The sequence below is a fragment of the Leiobunum rupestre genome, chromosome 2, assembly GCF_980474605.1.
Source record: "Leiobunum rupestre chromosome 2, qqLeiRupe1.1.hap1, whole genome shotgun sequence".
Classification (NCBI taxonomy): Eukaryota; Metazoa; Arthropoda; class Arachnida; order Opiliones; family Sclerosomatidae; genus Leiobunum; species Leiobunum rupestre.
In genome coordinates, this window is record NC_143385.1 from 28,450,856 (window position 1) to 28,474,061 (window position 23,206).

The 23,206-nt window shown below is 36.8% G+C and overlaps 1 protein-coding gene across 1 annotated transcript; it reads left to right on the forward strand.

Annotated features, from left to right (window-relative positions):
- Positions 1–1,084: 1,084 nt before the first annotated feature.
- On the forward strand, positions 1,085–3,475 carry LOC149957265 (uncharacterized). The gene is made up of 3 exons (XM_090166936.1): positions 1,085–1,141; positions 1,750–2,045; positions 3,238–3,475. The coding sequence occupies exons 1-3, from the start codon at positions 1,106–1,108 to the stop codon at positions 3,473–3,475; spliced, it is 570 nt and encodes a 189-aa protein (XP_090023062.1). The 5' UTR covers positions 1,085–1,105.
- Positions 3,476–23,206: the final 19,731 nt, after the last annotated feature.

Here is a 23,206-nt window from a genome sequence, read left to right on the forward strand (position 1 = left end):
TCGCAACCCGTGGCTCATACCATGCCTCTTTATCGTGCGCCCCCCCCCCCTCTCCTTTGAAACTTACTAACGGACGGACGGACGGACGGACAAAACTTTCCCATTGAACTCGCTGCTAAGAGAGCTACGCTCGCTCCGCTCAACAATATCTCATTGAAAGTGCATTAAAGCCAGTTATTAAGTTTTAAATTTCCAAATGGAGTTTGAGCACTAGAGCAGATCACGAACGTATTAAGATTCACTTAGGTACAATTACTATCTTGACACTATATTTCGCGGTGCTAAATTTCAGTAAATTCGTGAAAAAATGCGTAAAATTGAAAAATCAAAAATAATTTTTCGAAATGGAGTAAATTGGGCAAATATATCTAATTTTGAGATAAATGCTTTGGTGTTTGATAAAAATAGTATTGTCGATGAATTACGTTTAATATAATTAGTGCTATTATGAGTCCCGCGTCACATTCTTTTGGCCAATAGTTATATCTCCATCAGAGCACTCTTTCTGATTCTGATGATTTATAAATTTGAAATTGGTACTGTCCATTATACGTGACGGGGGACACGTTCTACCAAAATTGCATCTAAATCGAAAAATATTTTCACGTTTTTTGAAAATTTAAATTTTAACCGCTAGGTGATAAATTTGTCAATGAGAAAATTGTAGAGCGTCACCGAAAACGTACAAATAGCATTGGCGCGAAAAAAATAGACGTCTTTTTCACTGACAAAATACGACTTGAGAAAGTGACAAGTTGGGCAAGCTTAAATAACTTTTTTTGAATTCCATTATGAGAGTAGTGTAACTTTATGAAAGTCAGAAATTTGTTAATCTGGTGTTCAATGCAATAAACACCGCTGAAAAATCAAGGAGACAATGGCGAAGAAGGTATTACACGATTTAATTTCGTATAAAGAAAAATGCGAATTTTTGGAAAAAACAAAGAGACATTTTATTTATCTACTTACAAACAAAATTTATAAGAACGTTCCGAAAATAACACCTTCAAGCGTTTTGTACGTACAAAATTATTTGTAAAAAATAAAAATACCATGAATTATCCGTCCACGTAAAATTTTATGGCTTTTAAATTAGGTATTAGACATGGTAAAGAAAATCAACTTATATGATTACATAAAGGTATGTTTTAATTTAGTTGTCAAAAGTGTTTTCGGTTGCCATGGCAAAACTAAAGCCTTTAGCAAAAAAAGTGTTTTTTTTTTAAGTTACATGAAAGTCTACTTAAAGGGAATATAACCTCAGGTTCATTTCCCGCTCCCTCCTATAGCTTCAGTCATTTTTGGCGCTGGTTAGTGATTTCCCGCCAAAATTGTTAACATAAAAAAACCTTAAAAAAAGACTTGAGGTTATATTCCCTTTAACTCCCGAGTACAAAGAAAATCGGTGAATTACACCTCGGGTAGTCTCCTTGTTAGTGTCTCTTACTTTAAATAAATGAAGTGTAAAGTAAATATATTCTTGAGAAGAGCGTACGTCTAAAATAGATTTATATGTTAAAATTTCAGTTAAAATTACGAGTGAAAAAATTAAGACAGTAAATTTTCCTTAATATATATTTATATTTACTTCTTAATCTTAAGAGTTCTCAATAACATAAAATAATTAAGTAAACAGCTAGCTTTTCCCTTCTTGCAAATCCGTACATCGATCTTCACCAAAATAGTTTAAGAATTTTCAAGCTACAATTACAATTGAATTTATAAACACTGATTAATTCTTTTCAACAGTTTTCTCCATTGGAAGATTATCAAAATATTTGGGAAACCGCCATGGCGCACAAAGATAAGGCCATTTTGTCATCTGAAATGTTCCTAACGCCTCCGCTCTATCAGAACATAAAAGACGGAAAAGGTTACGGAGTCGCTGATCAAGCTATTATGAAGAGTATCATGCCTCTCTTCTGTCAAAACTTGACCAACGACCGCTCATTCTACTTCATCAAAGAGAAATTCTATCCCTACTACTTCGTGTTTTCGTTGCGCAAAAATTACCCACCGGCATTCTTACAACAATTAAATAAAAGGTACTTTTGTTCTTTTTAAAATTCGCTTGGGGAAAATTAGATATTTTTATAAAAAACTTTAAAAAAAATTAAATACTGGCAAATAGTGGAAAATAGTGGCTAATAAAGAAAATAGGCCTCTCGAAAAGAGAATAAGTTGAAAATCTAATAAACAGTTATCAATAATAAACTTTTGAACTTATTTATTAATTTTCACTTATTTCTTCATTTGTTTGTTACAAATGAAAAATAATAAAATATAAAATGATGAAACGTTTTACAAAAAATTAAGGACATCTAGCAGACGAATTTGGGCTCTAGAAAAACTGACAAAATATAGCCAAAAAATAAATATCTGTGGTCTAACATAAAAATATTTACCGCCAAACTAGCCCAAACTCTGGCAACTATGTATAGATATTTGTATTTTATAGTCCAAAATGCAAAAACTTTAATGTTTAAATCTTCATAATAGTAAAAAATGTATTGGCCACTAAATACAATTTTGGCCATGCCGGTATTTACCACTGTTTGCCACCTGCTAGTTACCTGAAGGGTTACACAATCACCGAATCTGTGGCTTGCTGTGTGTGTCTGTGGCTTGCTGTGTGTGTCAGAGCTGCGAAAGCGTTAGCATTTTCGGAGCAAAGTGTAATCGCTGCGTACGCAGTTTCTTAGAATTAGGGAAAAGGTTTTTCCAAAAGCGCCCTCTTTTTGTCATAGGATGTTTCATAATTTTTTCAATTTGCACGACAGGTGAGCGTTCTACCACAGAACCACGGATACATATAATGATTCACTGAAAAGTAGAAACTCTTCCGAGGAGAGGCATATTTTGGCTTGCCAACTTGTTCCCTTTACTTTATCCAAGCCACCTATCATTTTTATAAAATCCCGTGGATATAAATAATTTTCGATATGCAGCCCTAGAAAGTCATTGAATCATTATTTGATAAAGTGGTGAACCTGGGAAATCATATCATCCTATATCAAAGGTAGTCTCATCATTATTCCCCACGCAAGCGTCCACAGCCCGGACGGGTGACCAATAATCATTGACAGCAAGATAAAGTTTAACATATTTTTGGTTTTTAAAAGGTGAAACATCATTTAGTTAATACACCCATTGACTTGTAATGTTTTTCAATTGATTGTGATATCTTTGTCGGGGAAAAGTACCTTTTTTAAAACTAAACTGAAAATGTATGTGCAGAATATCGTGGTTGGTGGAAGGCGACTTCGTGAACCGCTGGATGAAGTTTTTCGTCAGGGATTTCCGCAAATGCGAAGAGGAAGAGAATTCGGGGGCGGAAGAGACACCGCTGGGAATGGAACACCTACTTCCGCTGTTCCAACTACTGGCGTTCTTTCTCTCTTGTTGCTTAGTGGTGCTGCTCGCCGAGTTGACTGTCTTCAAGCCGACACAGAAAAAAAAGAATAAATTTAATTAAACACTTCAATAATACCAAAAATCTGAATGCTTAAGTGTTTTAATACCTAGACTGTCCCAGTTAAATGTGCTTTATGATGTAGATCTCTTGATGTTTAAATGTTAACGTCTGCACTTTCTTTGCGTAAAATTTGTCTAGCTAGTATATTATAAAAGTCGCGTTTTAAAATAGAGAACCCCGATAAATGGCGTACATCTCTAACCAAAGCGACAGAAAATTTAGGATCAAATAGCGAAGCTACTTTTATTCCGTATCTTGAACGGCCAATCACATTATGGAACTTTTTCAGCCCAATTCCCACAGCTCCCTAATAAAACTAGCGACAAATAATGCCGCTGCGGTCCTTATAGCCTTTGTTATAGCCCAGTTTATTTAAATAAGAAAATTAAATTCAGTTATTAATTAAATAAAAACTTTATAGGGGGACGTTCACAAAATACGTAACACAGGAAGGTAGGGAGTGGGATTTCAACAAGCGTTGCTGTGTGTTACATTAGGGAGGACGCTCAAATATTAAACAGCATATCATAATTCTATACTAGAACCTAAATAATCAACTATTTTAAGATACATTTGCAATTTTACAGTTGTTTTATCATTAGTAATAGTATGAATAGATGTGTCAGAGGTAAAACAAAAAAGTAAATCGCTTCATTTGGAAATAAATTTCATAATTCTAGGTCAATAGTGCAATTGAAATTCAAAGGGTGGTGTACTTCTTACGTATATAAGGAGGTGGGGCTCATACCAAATGCTACTCTTCGTTTCGAGAGTTAGAGAGGTTTCGAAAAATTCTTCTAGCCTAACGGATGTTTTTGTACTTATGTCAAAAATGCATTTATTTGAACTCAGGGTGAGTAAATATGTCAAGACGAACCGCGGGCTTCATAGGAAAATGTTTCCGCGGTACGGGGAAAACCTCAGACCAATGAGAAAACGTTCTGATCTGAATTGTTTGGTTTAAAGGAGTTTACTTTTTGAGCAAAAGGACAGTTAAAATCCAATGCTAGAAATCGTATCAACGTGGCCTTTATTCCAAAGTATAAAATTAATCATTCTGGCACTATTTTTAGCCGAACATATTTAAAACTACAATCATGCGTTAAGGCTAAGGTAGTTTTTGTAAGTACAATAGGCTGAAACATGTAACACGATTTTAATTAGTTTATAAAATTTCTTTAATAGAGTACCGGTAATCGTTGTAAAGTTTTTAATTTAATAACAATGGGTCATTCCACGTGTAATCATATAGAGATGCCACCAAGGGTCAACCGATTTTAATGAAATTTTACACAGGTGTTAACGGTCCCATTTTAACAACTTCCCCAAATTTTGAGCCAAATATATTGAGTAGTTATGTTTTTACGGTACTGTGAAAAAACCTCTGACTTTTAGGATTTGTCTTGACCCTTTTCGGTAGTGTTTAGGAAATATATGTTTCTGAAAGTTTGGCTTTAGCTACGCTTTTAAAATTGTGTGGGGTATTAGAAATTTATCCTGCGCATAAAATTCCAGTGTTCCCACGAGTCTACGATAAGCACCCGTCTCGCAATTAGCCCCGAAACACGAAAATTAACATCTTGGGGGGTGTCACTCTGAGACCCCTAGGGAAAAAGGTCCAACTTCAATTGTTCTTAAATTAGTATTTTCTTTAAGATTACAGCGTGGGCTTTCCGAAAATACTTATTTTGATATGTATATATTATTCCTAAGGTACGATGTCGAGATATTTATAAATTGCGAAATTTGACCAAAATTCTAAGTTCAATTTTAGGAGGGGTGTCATTCATTGACCCATAGTAAATCAAATACAAACCAATTTTCTAATACCAAGTAATTTGGAGAGCTTATGTTTAGTGCTTTCAGAAAATACTCATTTTTTATTTATATTTTTATCCTTAAGTAATGTTTTGAGAAAGGTATATTTTGCTAAATTGGCGCAATTTCAGAAATTCCGTTGGGGGAGGGGGTGTAATACGTTGAACCCTAGAGAAAAAGGTGCAATTCGAAATTTTTAAATAATAAGATGTATGGATAGCTTACGTCGAGGGCTTTCAGAAAATATACATTTCCATATTTATATTTGAATTTAACCGAAAATTTTGTTAAAAGAAATCTGTTAGATCTTTTAAAAATATTTGGCTTATATCTAGCCCATACGAAGTTTTTTAAGCGACTACAGTAGTCTGCAAGTCAGTCTGCTATTGACGTTAGGAGTCATATTTGAATTTCGTTGCTCGTGTAGTTGGTTGGGAATACGACATGGAAAACAATGACGAGTGTGATTTACCGCTATGTTCAGTTGGTGATTTTAAACTTGAATCTTGTCATCAAATCACACAATGTAAACTGAAAGGATTGATGAAAGTGTCTGAGTTAAATAAAGAGGATATAGAACTTCTTTCTTTACGGGCAAATTTAAGAGACGTCACTCTTCACACAGTATGCTATCACCATTATGCCATTCTCATTTCCAAATATTCATCATTTAAAAAAAAATGCATTGATCCACTTGAACTTCACTCTAAGTCTATAAGAGGTGGGTAAAGTTTATATAGGCGATACTGTTTCTTTAAGTAAATGGAAATTAACGTAACATTTTTACCCCTCCGAGGGGACAAAGTCCCCTAGGAGGGGTTATACCAACAGCGTGTCTGTCTGTGGGTCTGTGGGTCTGTTCGCATTTTCGGTGAAAAGTGTAATCACTGCGTACGCAGTTTCTCAAAGGGTTGGCAAAACCACCGTGTGACGGTGAGCGTTGACGAAGCATTTGCGGTTTGGTTTGGATGGTGTTTTTTCGCTCACCGTCGTGACGGTTTGGTGTATTACGTTTTTGTAATGTTTATGCGCAGGTTGTGAGTGTTGAATTTGTTGTGTTTGTGTTCTGATGGCTGTGCATGTTGAGTCTATTGTGTTTATATGGGCGTTTTCTCTCCAACTTCTTCTTAATGACTTTGGGACGGACCGAGTGCTGAGTGTAATGCTACCTCTCAACGTCCAATGGCAGGGTTTCCACCAGTTGTACACGGTATTCGTCTTAGTATCAATTTGCGATCGCATCGGGCGGGATTTGAACCCGAGACCTCCTGATTGTCAGGCGGACGTTCTACCACAGAACCACCGACACTTGTTACGCCTTATTGAAAATTAGACCTTCAGCTTTATCGGAAGCGTATTTAATAGAGTACGAAATTTTGGTTTAATTGAAATAGAATGGAAATTGAAATTATTGCAACGAAGAAATTCTAATTTAGCGTTTCTCTATTGATTAAAAACAAATGCGCCACCCAGGTTTCGAACCCAGACCATTCGGCTTGGCAGTCGAGCGCTCTACCACAGAACCACCGATAGCTGCTTAGCTTCACTGAAATTAAGACAGGCATCGTAAGCATAATAGGTAATAAAGTCTTTTTTTATTAATGAATTTATGAAGGCCTAATCTGGTTTTTTTTAAAGGTTAAATCTTGTTTTAGCGCAGTCAGCCAAGATAAGAGGGTTATAGGGTAGACCCTGTGGGTGGTCCACTTTGTTAGTTTTTTTTTGTTATTTATTTACGGGTATTATTAACGACCTATATATAGTTGTGTTAATTCAAAGGAGATAATTTAACGTTAATTGCTTTAAGAGCTGGCGGTTAGTCAAGTGGCTCTCTGTGCTTTGTTGATGGTAAGGTTTTTGTTTCTTGTAAATATATTTGGTGTGGATATTTGGATATCTACGATTTCTAACGCAGTCAATGATTTCTTGGGTGTGCGAGTCATTATATGATATTGGAAATTGGACGGCATTGGTCTTTTTCATGCGGTATGTGTCACAACGTCAACTGGAAGTTGAAATAAAATGAGCGTTAAAGATGCGGCAAGTATTTCGTAAGCGAGAAAAATACAAATACCATCTGTAGATGTTTCTTTCATTAAAATTTGCTTAGTATTATATTCAACTGATAAACATGTACTGTAAAAAGGGTTAAATTCAATTGTGCATTGTTTTAGTGAATCTAACACGCTGTTGTAACTACTTAATTTATAATATTCTGAATAAATTAAACTCGATTGTTTCGTCTCAATTATTTAAATTAAAATTAAAATTTTATACCGGGCAGAATTTGAACCGAGAATACGTTTTTCGTAAATAACTCTGAATTGCGGAGATATCTTTGGGGGTCGTATCGAGAAATTAATACCACTAGGGACCATACTTCCGAGGAGAGGTATATTTTGGCTTGCCAACTTGTTATTTTAAGTAAATTTTCATTGTTTCACACTGAAGGATGTCGACGAAATACTTTCCATAAGTGGAATTTCGCTAATTCCTGGCCCAAATCTTTGCCAAAACTGTTTCTACGTATCTCTACGCCAGCCGCAACTCAGCCAAAGTTGTGTTACAACACCTTTAATTGAGAGCCAGGCCAGTTCTTCTTCGCAGTTAATCGGAAGTCCGGAAAGTAATATATCTAAGTCTAGTGTCGGATTAGCTATTTTGACCACAGAAACGGAGGATTTTAACAAAACTTTGTCGGATCTTGGGACAAGCCCAATTAAACTTCATTCTCTTCACGAACGCGAAAAATCCAATTACGCGAAACGCAAAGTAAATGAGATTGTGGAAGCAGTGCAAACAAAGGTCGCTAAAGTTTTGAATTTACCACAAGCCGAATGTGCATCTAATCTGCCATTGGAAACTGATTTAGAAATTTGTATTCAAAATCTCAAAATGAAAGTACATAGCTCGTCTAGACAAGAGAAATGCAAGCTCCTAACTGTAGTACCCCATTCGTGGAGTATTAATAAAATATGCGAGGAGTTCAATGTGTCCCAATATCTAGCTAAGAAATCGAAAATACTTAAAGAGGAGCACGGAATTCTTCCAACTATTGAGAAAAGGCAGGGAAATAAACTTCCGTTGGGAACGGTTAATGAAGTTGTTGCGTATTTTGACGATCAAGAAATCAGTAGAACATGCCCCGGTAAAAAGGATTTTGTCTCCGTTCACATTGAAGGACAGAAGGTTCAAAAACAGAAGAAACTCTTATTAGCAAATTTAAAAGAAATATATCAGCATTTCAAATTGATGCACCCTGAACTAAAAATTGGTTTTTCAAAATTTTGTGAGTTAAGACCAAAGTGGTGCGTTACTGCAGGATCTAAAGGTGTGCATAATGTATGTGTTTGCGAAATACACCAAAATCTCAAGTTACTGGCTTTAGCCTTACCACAAAAAGAAGAATACAAATCCTTGATGTTAAAGTTCGTATGCTCCACCTCAAACCGACAATGTTTGTTACATCGTTGTAACGTTTGCCCATCTGAAGAGAATTTATCTGCGCTAATTAGAGACTTATTTGAAGAAAACGAGATTGATGGAGATGATTCAGTTACTTATAAGCAGTGGATTCACCAAGAAGGACAAACAAAGTTAGCAGAGATCACACAAACAATTGAAGAATTCGTTGAAACACTAACTGCTATGGTAGAAAAGGCATTTCCGCATCATTACATAGCAAAGTCGCAATCTGGTTATTTAAGGGATTTGAAGAATAATCTTGAAGCTGGACATGCTATCACCATTTTGGATTTCGCTGAGAACTTTTCTTTTTTAGTTCAAGACGCTGTTCAAGGTTTCCACTGGGAAACCTCGCAAGCCACTTTACATCCATTTGTAACGTACTTTAAACAAAACGAACAACTCGAATGCTTGTGTAGTTGCGTTGTTAGCGATGATATGGAGCACAGCGCAATAACGGTTCATGTATTTGCCAAACTCATTAACCATCTAAAACAGTTACAACCTCAATTACAACACATGCACTACTTCAGTGACGGAGCAGCTTCTCAGTACACAAACTGTAAAAATCTTTTGAACTTGTGCCACCATGACGCAGACTTCGGTATGAAGGCGGAATGGAATAATTTTGCGACTAGTCATGGGAAAAGAAATTGTGACGGAATTGGTGGCACTGCGAAACGAATTGTGAGACAGGAATCCCTTCAACGAACCGAAAGTAACCAGATTTTAACGCCACTACAATTCTTTCAATTTGCCAATCAGAATATAAAAGGAATTAAATTTTTGTCGTTTCCAAAGCCGACATTAAAAATGCTAAAGTAGATCAAAACGTCAGAATGTCAAATGCCAGTACAATTGTCGAGACACGTAGCCACCACCGTTTTGTTCCCATTTCAAAAAACGAACTTAAAATGTATCGTATTTCTGCTGATAATTTCATAACCACAGTAAAAGTAACAAAAATTGCGGAAGAAACACTCGCTCTAGAAGACCTCGACATAGGACAATATGTTGCTGCAGTCTATGACAAAGACTGGTACATCGGCGTAATAAGCGAAAAATGTCAAGACCAAATGGATTGTCAAATCAACTTCATGAAGGATGACCAAAACACTAGATTGAATTGGCCTAGAAAGATAGCTCAGTGTTGTGTGCCTTTAAGCTGCATTTTATGCAAAGTAGCAGAACCTTTGTTAATAGATGGCAAAAGACAGAAATATTTTAAAATCCACTCAAACGATGTAAAGAAAATTAATTACCTTTACTCGAAGCTATAATTAATCTTTTTTTATTAAAATTAATTTGTTTTTCGAAATAATAAAATCATAAATATTTTTTAAGATCTAACAGATTTCTTTTAACAAACATTTCGGTTAAATTTAAATATAAATATGGAAATGTATATTTTCTGAAAGCCCTCGACGTAAGCTATCCAAACATGTTAATATTTAAAAATGTCGAATTGCACATTTTTCACTGGAATTTTATGCGCAGGATAAATTTCTAATACCCCACACAATTTCAAAAGCGTAGCTAAAGCCAAACTTTCAGAAACATATATTTCCTAAACACTACCGAAAAGGGTTAAGACAAATCCTAAAAGTCAGAGGTTTTTTCACAGTACCGTAACAACATAACTACTCAATACAGGGTGTCTCAATTTGTTCGATAAGGCCATTTTTCTCAAAATGTATTTATGCTGTGGTTCTGAATTTTTAAGGTTTATTTGTTATGTATGGAAGGCTTTGGTTACTAAATTTCAGAAAAATCGAACGATGTTGTGCCGTTTTGGAAAATTTATTTTTTCACCGGTAGGTGTCACGCAAAATGTTTCAATAGAAAAGTTGTAGGGCATAGTCGAAAGTGTAAAAATAATTTTGGTTCGGTTGAAAAAGACCTATTTTTCACTGAGTTTGGAGGTCGGGGGAAAAACAAGTCGTACTAGCAGGCAATAGCCTTTAACGAATTGTAGGTAACATGCATTTCAGTTATAATATTTCGAAAAATAAACAAATAATAATTAGCCCAAGTGACAAATGTTTGTGACTTCTACAAAATGTTTTCAAAAATGCCACCTTCTGATGCAATGCACAAATATTCACGATGTTGCATATTGCGAAATGCTCCCCGAACCATTTCTGTAGTCACCTGGCGACATGCTTCGATGATTCTTTGTCGTAAATCTTCAACGCTCGTCACAGGTGTTTGGTATACGTAGTCCTTTACGAATCCCCAAAGAAAAAAGTCGAGTGGTGTTAGAGCAGGGGATCTTGCGGGCCAACGAACAGGACGAGTTCTTCCGATCCATCTTCCAGGAAACTCGTCGTTTAGATATACAACCACGTCACGATATTGGTGAGGTGGCGCCCCATCTTGCTGGAACCAGATGCGTCTGTACTCGGCCAGAGGAATATCGTCCAACACGTTGGATATTTCATTTTGAAGGAACTCCAAGTAGTTTCGACCGTTCAGACGATTTGGCAGGAAGAACGGGCCAATAATTCTGTCAGCTAACAGACCAGCCGACACATTTAAGCGAAACTGCACTTGGTGGCGGTGAGGAAATCCCCAGTGTGGATTCGCGTAGTCCCAAATATGTTGGTTTTGACGGTTGAAAGGCCCATCTCTTCCGAATGAACATTCGTCGGACATCAGTAGTGGATCGTGAAAATCCTGGTGTGCGTCAGCCATGAGGAAAAACCAATTGCAGAAGTCGAGTCGGCGCTGTCTATCACCGTCATGCAGTCCTTGGTGAAGTGTCGCTCGATAAGGATGAAAATGGTGTCTTTTGAGTGTTCTCCAAACGTATTTTCGATCCAACCCTAAGTCAAAGCTGGAAGTCCTGAAACTTGCTCGAGGATAGGCAACGAAGTAGGCAAGTATGGTGTTTTCCATGTCAATGTCCTGGAGACCACGACGAAACTTCGGATTGATATTACCCCAGTTGTCAAAGTCGCGGACCACTCTAAGAACCGTCGTATGACTTGGTCTGCAATTGGAAAATCTTCGTCTAAATAACTGAATTACTAGAGTAGCATTACGACGACCTTCTCCGTAAAATAATTCTAGCATATGAGCGCGCTGATCTCGAGTGTAAAAAAGGCATACTGGACAACAATCGGCCAAGCTGAGATAATGTTTTAACTTTGAAATGTAAACGCTTTAAATACTACTACGACAATTGATATTTCACGTTTAACAAACAACAAAAGAAAAATAAGCGTAATTTTTGTTCTACAAATCTTTGTTTGATGATCTTACTCGTAACCACGTCGAAATGGAAAACGCGGTCTTTGTCTACTTTGTCTAATTAGGTGTTGAACGTAATAATTTTCTTTAACAATAACTTTTTGCAGATCTGATTATTAACTACCTAGCTGAAAGCATAAGTTCCCTAAAATAAATGTACATGCGTGTTGTGATTATGTACGATTGTTTACGTTAAAGGCTATTGCCTGCTAGTACAACTTGTTTTTTCCCCTGACCTCCAAACTCAGTGAAAAATAGGTCTTTTTCAAACGAACCAAAATTATTTTTACACTTTCGACTATGCCCTACAACTTTTCTATTGAAACATTTTACGTGACACCTACCGGTGAAAAAATAAATTTTCGATTTTTCTGAAATTTAGTAACCAAAGTCTTCCATACCTAACAAATAAACCCTGAAAATTTCAGAACCCTAGCATAAATACATTTTGAGAAAAATGGCCTGAACGAGCAAATTGAGACACCCTGTATATTTGGCTCAAAATTTTGGAACGTTGTTAAAATGGGACCGTTAACACCTGTGTAAAATTTCATTAAAATCGGTTGACCCTTGGTGGCATCACTAGATGATTACACGTGGAATGACCCCAATTTATTAAATTATTTTTAAAGGTAAAATAACCCATCCTTGCTAAAAATATTCGAGGGCTTTTTCATAGAATTTTTAAAAATAAAGAAAAACAGAGGCCAAGCCGGAATTATTAAACTATTAAAGAAATTTCGTGTATACAGCTTAACAATTCAGGGGATAACGCGTCCCTCCTGTACCTATCTAAAAATAAGAGTTTTCGTTTCTTAGTAAACCCTTGTTCGTGTGGAATTATCATACCGTAAAATGAACTAAAAAATTTAAACATAGAATAAGATATGCCAAAACGTAGATGAAGTGACCCATTGTAATATTAAAGTTCTCGTGACAGTGGGCCATTTTAGAGAGTTATATCCCATATAACCGAATTCCCATACGACCGAATCAATATATAGCCAATATATTTATAAAAATAGCACGAAAGTTGGCGGGGTCCCATTCAACCGAATTAAGAAATATATGATTTGGTAGGTTAGGTTAGGTTGGATTAGTATCGGATTGGGCAATACTAGGTGCGTTTGGCTAGGTACTGTCCTCTAGTTTGCGTCTTAGACGGCGTATCGTGATAGCAAGAATGGGGTTGGGGTGGCGATCGAGCGAAGTGAATGCGCGGCGCCGTTAAGCGTCAATACTTAGAATACATTGCACGTTTTAAAAGTCAAACCGACACTAAAGACATAGTATAGTGTATAGTATAGGCTATAGTTCTGGTTGAGCTTAGGTAAGGTTAGGTTAGGTTAGGATAAAATCCGTCAAAATCCTTTGATTCGGCCGAATGGGAATTCACTTGTATTAGTTTTCCCGTACGACCGTATTCCCATTTGACCGAATGTATAGTAGTTGTATGTATTGTATCTTTTATATATTTATATAAAAAAGTATCCCTAACATTATATTGAATGGAAACCGCGCAAAATGTGGTTTTCGGTCGATTGGAATTTGGTTCAATGGTACATTCGGATGATCGGCATTCGGTTCAATGGTACATTTGGATGATTGGAATTCGGTCCCACGGTATACAATCGTTTTAGAGTAACTGGTCACTTGTAATAAGGCGATCAATATTTGTAATTTTCCATTACTTCTGAATAGAGAACTAGAGTACTTAAAACAAATTGCCATGGATAGAGGGTTTAACCCTGATATTTATTATATATGGCCATTCGCAAATTTAACAAAACAAATTGCAATAACGCAACGGTACTACGCTATTCTCTCAGAAAACTACTGTTATGCACAGAGTATCTTTCCGTGTTATCCAGGCATATCACCAAAATAGGACACATAATTTCAAACCTATAAATAAAATCATCAATATCTTACCCAATCTTAAGGACAAAAGCAATTAAGTAGTTAATCCGGGATTTTATTTAATCACTTGTAGCTGTGACATGCGCTACATTGGACAGACGGAGTGACATTCGGCTCTCCGCCTAAAGGAGCATATAACAGACGTAAATAATAAATAATTCGAACAATCGGCTTTTAGACTCCTTGTAACCCAAAGAAGACTTCTCTAAAGCACCCTGTATTTGAATCTTCATCTTAATTCCAGATTTTCCTTAAGTTATAAATAGTTTGATTTTAAAAATGGGCCGACCATTGACCACAAACAATAAAACTTTTCATTATACATTCATGTATAGTTTCTAAAGTAAACACTGCCCGTCTTCATCGTGGCCTTTAGCTTATTATTATTTGATTGTTATACCAAGACATTGAAACTCGTTAGTGGGAAGAATAATGAAAAAAATTCAGTCAGACATAAAAAATCTACATATACTTACTAGTGTTCCATAATCCCCCCTCGGTTTTCCTATTTTTTCAAATCGGGCACCCCCAGAATTTTTCTGCTTATTATATATAGCATTCTTTATTTACACTTTTTATAATAACTTAAAGCTTTAATAAACCATTTTTTTCTAATAAGTAAATTCCGTTTTAAATTTTTACAAAAATCATAATTTACAAATTTCCGTGAAAACGAAAACTTTTGCTTGTTGCTAGTAGCGCAGCTATTCAAAAATTATGAAAACCTCTACTAAAAGTAGAAGCGTACATGGTAACGCGGCTTTAGTTTTTACCTCTCCGAGGGGACTTTGTACCCTAGGAGGGGTTATACAACCACCGTGTCTGTCTGTCGGTCTGTCTGTCAGGCCTGCGAACGCGTTCGCATTTTCGGGGCAAAGGGTAATCACTGCGTACGCAGTTTCTTAGAATCAAGGAAAAGGTTTTTCCAAAAGCGCCCTCTTTTTGTCATTGGGTGTAGTATAATTTTTTAATCGGCCGGGATACGATCCCGAACCCTGTTGAACGACAGCTGAGTGTTCTACCGCAGAACCACGGATACAGTTACGCTTTACTGAAAATTAAAAACTCTTCCGAGGAGAGGTATATTTTGGCTTGCCAACTTGTTATATTTTACATGCAAGTAATTGAGATGTAGTTACATATTTGACAAAAAAGGTTTTATATTAGCTTTCGTACTTGAGACTTACAACATGCAAGAGTAATGAATGTGGGGCTTGCCTTTGGCTCTAGTATCAGAAGATAGTTATTCACAGAAAAGTTTAGCCGAATAATCTTTAAAACTTTAAACATTATTGCTTAACTCTTGACTGAGGCTCACTTGATCCTATTGATTTAGAGCATATTGATGTTTAGCGGGTGAATTGTCTAGCTCTTGTGACAGTGCATTATCGTTGTAAGGTTTTCAACCACTACACGAATTTTCTTTTAATAACTTATTACTCTATGTTTTCTTCATAAACTTAGCGCAAAGTTATATTGCGCAAATATCCCGGATTTGTTTGCGGGGACGGGAGTTATTGAAAATAGAAAATAGATTTTAACCGTTGTACACATCAAAACTCATTGTCCCCATTCATTTAAACATTTTTTTGATTTCCAAACGACATCTTTCAAAAACTTTCTAAATATTATTGCCATTTTAGTTGATCCAAGATTGGCTTACTAAATGCCAGGTGTTAACATAAACATGGCCAACTTCTATCACACGTACCGCGCATTAGCAGACCCATCAATCGCCTCGCATCTAATGTTAATTTGCGTGTATGAATAATCCCGATAGGGGCGCTACATACGACCAAAAACATACTATCGCCAAAGGCGGGGAATGCAAGCCAAATCGCAGAAAAATGTTTTTTCTTCGGTTTTCCACTTTCCATTTTAGAAACTTTCTTTTCGCAATATATTTATGTATTATTCATAGTTTAAAAAAACTATTACCGTGTAAAAATTAAATTAAGAAAAAGAGACGCGTTTTTTACGCGAAGTCGCCATATTAGAACACCTAGTTTTGAAGGCTGTAGAGGTGTTTAGAGCGTTTGTATGCGTAAATAATGTCTCTCTTAAACTTTATAAATCTTTAATAATAACTAATCTTTATTGATAGTATATATATATATAGCAAATTCACGACTTTATAACCATTCTGAAGTAGTATTTTCTGTAAATCTAATTAGTTTTAAGAGTAAGAATCTTAAAACTAATATAATTGAAAATAAAAGATTATTATAGGTACATCTTTGGAACTAAATAGGTAAAAGATATAAATATTCATCACAATGTCTTCGCGTTGCGCACCACATTATACATCAAACCATGTAAATAGAAAAGACCTAGAAGAAAGCCTTAGAAGTTTATGGTTAAAAACATTAGTCGGGATGATTTTGTACCAAAAGATACACAGATGGTCTGCAGCCTGCATTTCAAGGAGGATGATTTCTGTTCAGGTTTGTACCTTTTTTATGGAAAATTGTTGAAACCTAAAATTATAATTTATTGCGCTTAAAATATATTTTAACTTAATATTATTTAATTAATAATGTTAAAATAATATATTTACCCTGAAGTTACATTGAATCTTCTTTTCACTTTTTGTTTTATTTATTTACATGTGTTTCATGTATTACGCAATAATACTATATGGCTGGCAGCATCTAGAGGATGTTCTTGGTTTCTGTTTAGGCCTAACTCTTTTATAATTTATAAACACCGTTAAAAAATTATAATCTTTAAAAAATATTATACTCTTATTTAAATATTAACCTACATTCGGTTCAATTAAATGTTTTTTAAAATTCATTTAAAAAAGTTGTTTTTAGTTGATTTTTCCTATCTGACTAACGTTAAATTTTGGTCGTAGCGGAGCCCTGGCGGGAAAATATATACACGGTAAATTCAGGCGATTGGCGGGACCGCTAAAGCGCGGTACACGCGATCGAAGTTGGCCGTGACTTAAAACAAAAGCGGCTTACAAAATGTAAGAAATGCTTGATAAATAGAAGGTGCCTTATAAATGCAAGACGTGATAAATTAATAAAACAAATGTGCCTAATATATGCAAAATATTATTTATAAATGAAGAGGTGCTTAATAAATGCCAGAGGTGCTTGAAACAGATACTAAACTGCAATCTTAAAGCCAACTTTGGAATTACAGCATCAAAGTTCAAAAGAGTCAACTATGCCATCTTTATCGCTCATTAACATAATTTGTTACCCAAATTAATACAAAATTCAAAAAGAAGCGACTCAATTAGGAATTGAAAATGAAGAAATTGCTAGGAACTATGAGCGCAACACATCACAATTTTACTTAGCAAAATTGTGGATTGTATCTAAATAATTTTTACCTCTTCAACAATGATTATATGTGCCAATGAAAATTGTTGCATCCAATGGTTTCACACTAAATGTTTGAAATTTGAAAACATACCAAGAGGCAAATGGTATTGCTCAGATTGCGCTTAGATTAATAAAAAAAACAAGAACAGAAAATTTAAGAAATATAGTAAAATAGAGGAGGAAATTAATGTGATTGAAAAGTATTTATTATAATGTTAGTAAGTGTTGTTTACAATTATCTTTTAATTTAATTTATTCATTATAAATTTGGTTTTTTAGAAAGTTAACGAATGTTTACAATGGTATTTAAAATTATTTTAATAAATTTCAATTTGTTTATTTGAAAAGTTAGTGAAAATTATTCAAAAGGAACCACGGACTGGCCAAGATTCGTAAAAGCACATGCAATTAGAGCTACCTTTACAATTGTGGCAACTGTTTCACTTTCCACAACATGCAAAAGTTTAATTGGTAACTTTTTATGTAATATGGTATACTTTTGTCGCAATTCACTAGCCACTCTTTCAACATGGATTCTCACATTCGCAATTTTAATTAAAGCTTCAATCTTATGTTGGTACAAGACAGTATTATTCGTATGAATGGAGGGAAAGACGGAATGGCAGGGGCAGTTTTCTTAAGACTGAAGTTTTATTTATTCTGTGGTTGGATAGATGGCGCTCTGAATCAAAACTTTAAGAAGTCATTTAGATCTCAATTATATTAAAATGACACCCGTCGGAATTTGTGGAATTATTTTTCCAATTACAGGTTAAAGTCCAACAATTGCCAATGTACCAAATTTTAAGGAAAATGAAATTTTAGTATATTATGGAACAAAAAATTACACCGACGCTCACTACAAAAAAAAAGTTATAAACTTTTTGTGGAAGAGTATATTGACAAAAAGACACTGCTGTCTCTTACAGATTGGTAAGCCTTGTCAATTTTTAATACAGTCTTTAGAGTTAGACTGATTCAAATACATGTACTTACATTTCCGAAAATGAAACTGTCACAGAAGCCAAAGAAACAGGGAACAGGCATATCCAGTACTAGCCGCCATGCATCTAATAGAAGGAATCTTAATTGATTCTTATTGCAAATGTGCCTATGGTGCTCAAGGTACCTGCAATCATTTAATGGCCATGTTAAGGTTGATGATACATTTAAGGCAAAGTTAAACTAGAGCCATAAACCACTACCTCCGTAATTATCAAGGCCCGGGTTTGCTTTACTATGAGTACCCCCCTCTTTGAAGTTTCTAATTTTTTGCGTTAGATGGCGCTTTTCACCCAGTTATAAAATATTGAGTTTTGTTCGCATTAGCTTATAATGTTATCCAAGTTACCAATATTAGCCATACAAAATTCAGTTATAAGGGGAAATATAAACCTTACATTTTATTTAATATTGTTCCCTGAAATACTATCACCATATTTCATTATGATATAATAAAATAAAATAGCTCCGTTAAATTTCCACAATTAAAATTTTTATAAAAATCAAAAGATAATATTGACAATAAAAGTCTAACCAGTTTTATTGTAAATATCATTTTTTGTTTCTATAAAAAAATTAAATATGGAAATTTAACGAAGTTATTTTATTTTATTGTATCATAATCATTTTTCTCGCACATTAGACTTTAAAAACCTTTCCTAAGCACCTTTATTTTGAAATTTAAGACAACCTTAAATAAACAGGAACTGTTTGTTTAAATCAATAATTAATTTACTTTGATTGGCATACATAAAGTTCAACTTACATTATCACGAATGTAACAGGAATAAAATTTATTTGAGTAATATGACTTTTTTTCTTTAAAAAATTGGAATATTTTATTAACCACAGCAATTTTTAAACTTAGAGTACTTTCTGTATAAAGGCTTTGTATTGAGTTTTTTATACTTTTCTTTGCGATCAGATGACTCCTTTGCATGATTATCTAAAATGGCTCTTAAAAATTTCCCCAAAAGGATTATTCTTAAATCTGGATTTTCACGAGATGATCAATTTTTACCTTTATCACAAGCTAATGAACTTTGAAAGTAGGGAAAAATTTCATTGACGTATGTTTGTAATACTTCCGTTCAGGGAATAATGTGAAGGGAGGATTGAACGAACTCAGTAACAAGAGACAAGAGCTTAATTAACATTCTTGAAGGATATCGTAGCCCTCCGCAGTCTTGGGCGTGAATTAGTGAAAATAATGGAGATTGAGATTGTGGTTGGATTAGTTTATCGAAGGAAAATAGGCATTCAGTCCTTTCATTCGCACACCTAACTACATAGCCACCAACCATCGCAACACCACAGCTTTTAATTGTGACAACGGTGTTATCTGAAATAGTAATACGAAAAGATTAATTTCGTTGAAAATCTTATTTTTTAAGTAATTTTCTATAAAGTCCAGTACCATATGGGCTTGTTTGTTCCATTTCACGCAATATATTACAGAAATGTAGAGGCAGTTTTATTGACGCTATATCTGGATGAGTTTTACTCGGCTTTCTACTGCTGGTATAGTTTCGTAATCAGTTGGAATGAAAAAAAGCAGTTAAGAATATTTGAATTTAACTTTGAAAGAGTTTGAGATTTACCATATGTAGTTGATTAGAAACCATTAGCGCAATTTGAAAAGCTGTATGCGTTCAATATTCCAATTTTTATATGATGTTCAATACTGAGAGTGTGGGCACGGGCATCCACCTGGTCATTGTAACCTCCACTACGCCTAAGATGGCTAAACATTTCTTCAACAGCATCGCTTGGAAGTTTTCTTGTGAATACATAATGAAAACCATTTTCAAGTAAATATTTTATGAGTGATACTGTTGATTCGTTGTCAAAACAAGAGTTTCATATGTTTCATCTGTAAAGCGATCTGATTTATCATACGCTTGTGCATTTGTTTGGATCGCTGTTTTGAATGGAAGAAACTTTGGCATTGTCTGCAACGAGTCTTACAACTATAAAACCACTTTCTTTAACTGCTTTAATAACGTTAAAAGTAGTTTTGTAAAGTTCATTCACTGTTAATTTCCTTGTGAAAAAGTAAGCAACTGGAAGCCTAAACTTTGTTAAAAAGCCCTGGAATACAAAACACAGCAACTGTTTTGCTAGTTGGTCTCCTATACCCTCTTTTTGCGATAAGGTTGTCTCGCCAAAATATTTATCCATATATCTATCGTAAAGTAGTTTTGGCTTGATAGACATTTCGTTGTGAATAAGGGACCCTAATTTTTCATTGGGGTGTTTCAATTTTGAACATTCAGCAATGAGACGTTCTTTGGATATTTTGGTAGTACCATCTGCTCTGGTTGGGTAGCCAAGAAATTTCCTGTATTATTAATATTAGTAAGAATTGGGTGGTTGGGTCAGACCCAACCTAGCACTTCGAACAGAGGTCAATTGTGCAACCCCAGCCATTTAAACATTGAAAAGCCCAGTCTCTGAAACGAAGCGCAAGATTTGTTCGCCGGGATGTTGGAAAGCCCAGTCTCTGAAACGAAGCGCAAGATTTGCTTCGCCGGGATGTTGGAAAGCCCAGTCTCTGAAACGAAGCGCAAGATTTGCTTCGCCGGGATGTTGGAAAGCCCAGTCACTTAAACGAAGCGCAAGATTTGATTCGCCGGGATTTTGGAAAGCCCATTCTCTGAAACTAAGCGCTAGATTTGCTTCGCCGGGATGTTGAAAAGCCCAGTCTCTGAAACGAAGCGCTAGATTTGCTTCGCCGGGATGTTGGAAAGCCCAGTCTCTGAAACGAAGCGCAAGATTGGCTTCGCCGGGATGTTGGAAAGCCCAGTCTCTGAAACGAAGCGCAAGATTTGCTTCGCCGGGATGTTGGCAAGCCCAGTCTCTGAAACGAAGCGCAAGATTTGCTTCGCCAGGATGTTGGAAAGCCCAGTCTCTGAAACGAAGCGCAAGATTTGCTTCGCCGGGATGTTGGAAAGCCAAGTCTCTGAAACGAAGCGCAAGATTTGCTTCGCCGGGATGTTGGAAAGCCAAGTCTCTGAAACGAAGCGCAAGATTTGCTTCGCCGGGATGTTGGAAAGCCCAGTCTCTGAAACGAAGCGCAAGATTTGCTTCGCCGGGATGTTGGAATGCCCAGTCTTGGAAATGAAGCGCAAGATTTGCTTCGCTGGGATGTTGGAAAGCCCAGTCTCTGAAACGAAGCGCAAGATTTGCTTCGCCGAGATGTTGGAAAGCCCAGTCTCTGAAACGAAGCGCAAGATTTGCTTCGCCGGGATGTTGGAAAGCCCAGTCTCTGAAACGAACCGCAAGATTTGCTTCGCCAGGATGTTGGAAAGCCCAGTCTCTGAAACGAAGTGCAAGATTTGCTTCGCCGGGATGTTGGAAAGCCCAGTCTCTGAAACGAAGCGCAAGATTTGCTTCGCCGGGATGTTGGAAAGCCAAGTCTCTGAAACGAAGCGCAAGATTTGCTTCACCGGGATGTTGGAATGCCCAGTCTCTGAAACGAAGCGCAAGATTTGCTTCGCCGGGATGTTGGAAAGCCCAGTCTCTGAAACGAAGCGCAAGATTTGCTTCGCCGGGATGTTGGAATGCCCAGTCTCTGAAACGAAGCGCAAGATTTGCTTCGCCGGGATGTTGGAAAGCCCAGTCTCTGAAACGAAGCGCAAGATTTGCTTCGCCGGGATGAGAGAATGCCCAGTCTCTGAAACGAAGCGCAAGATTTGCTTCGCCGGGATGTTGGAAAGCCCAGTCTCTGAAACGAAGCGCAAGATTTGCTTCGCCGGGATGTTGGAATGCCCAGTCTCGGAAACGAAGAGCAAGATTTGCTTCGCCGGGATGTTGGAATGCCCAGTCTCTGAAACGAAGCGCAAGATTGGCTTCGCCGGGATGTTGGAAAGCCCAGTCTCTGAAACGAAGCGCAAGATTTGCTTCGCCGGGATTTTGGAAAGCCAAGTCTCTGAAACGAAGCGCAAGATTTGCTTCGCCGGGATGTTGGAAAGCCAAGTCTCTGAAACGAAGCGCAAGATTTGCTTCACCGGGATGTTGGAATGCCCAGTCTCTGAAACGAAGCGCAAGATTTGCTTCGCCGGGATGTTGGAAAGCCCAGTCTCTGAAACGAAGCGCAAGATTTGCTTCGCCGGGATGTTGGAATGCCCAGTCTCTGAAACGAAGCGCAAGATTTGCTTCGCCGGGATGTTGGAAAGCCCAGTCTCTGAAACGAAGCGCAAGATTTGCTTCGCCGGGATGTTGGAAAGCCAAGTCTCTGAAACGAAGCGCAAGATTTGCTTCACCGGGATGTTGGAATGCCCAGTCTCTGAAACGAAGCGCAAGATTTGCTTCGCCGGGATGTTGGAAAGCCCAGTCTCTGAAACGAAGCGCAAGATTTGCTTCGCCGGGATGTTGGAATGCGCAGTCTCTGAAACGAAGCGCAAGATTTGCTTCGCCGGGATGTTGGAAAGCCCAGTCTCTGAAACGAAGCGCAAGATTTGCTTCGCCGGGATGAGAGAATGCCCAGTCTCTGAAACGAAGCGCAAGATTTGCTTCGCCGGGATGTTGGAAAGCCCAGTCTCTGAAACAAAGCGCAAGATTTGCTTCGCCGGGATGTTGGAATGCCCAGTCTCGGAAACGAAGAGCAAGATTTGCTTCGCCGGGATGTTGGAATGCCCAGTCTCTGAAACGAAGCGCAAGATTGGCTTCGCCGGGATGTTGGAAAGCCCAGTCTCTGAAACGAAGCGCAAGATTTGCTTCGCCGGGATTTTTGAAAGCCAAGTCTCTGAAACGAAGCGCAAGATTTGCTTCGCCGGGATGTTGGAAAGCCAAGTCTCTGAAACGAAGCGCAAGATTTGCTTCACCGGGATGTTGGAATGCCCAGTCTCTGAAACGAAGCGCAAGATTTGCTTCGCCGGGATGTTGGAAAGCCCAGTCTCTGAAACGAAGCGCAAGATTTGCTTCGCCGGGATGT

Excerpts from the sequence above, each read along its gene's own strand:
- LOC149957265 (XM_090166936.1), top strand. The coding sequence starts at position 1,106 with ATGGTAAAGAAAATCAACTTATATGATTACATAAAG. Across the intron at positions 1,142-1,749 it reads ACTTATATGATTACATAAAG|TTTTCTCCATTGGAAGATTA; the intron begins GTATGTTTTAAT and ends TCTTTTCAACAG. Across the intron at positions 2,046-3,237 it reads TTACAACAATTAAATAAAAG|AATATCGTGGTTGGTGGAAG; the intron begins GTACTTTTGTTC and ends ATGTATGTGCAG.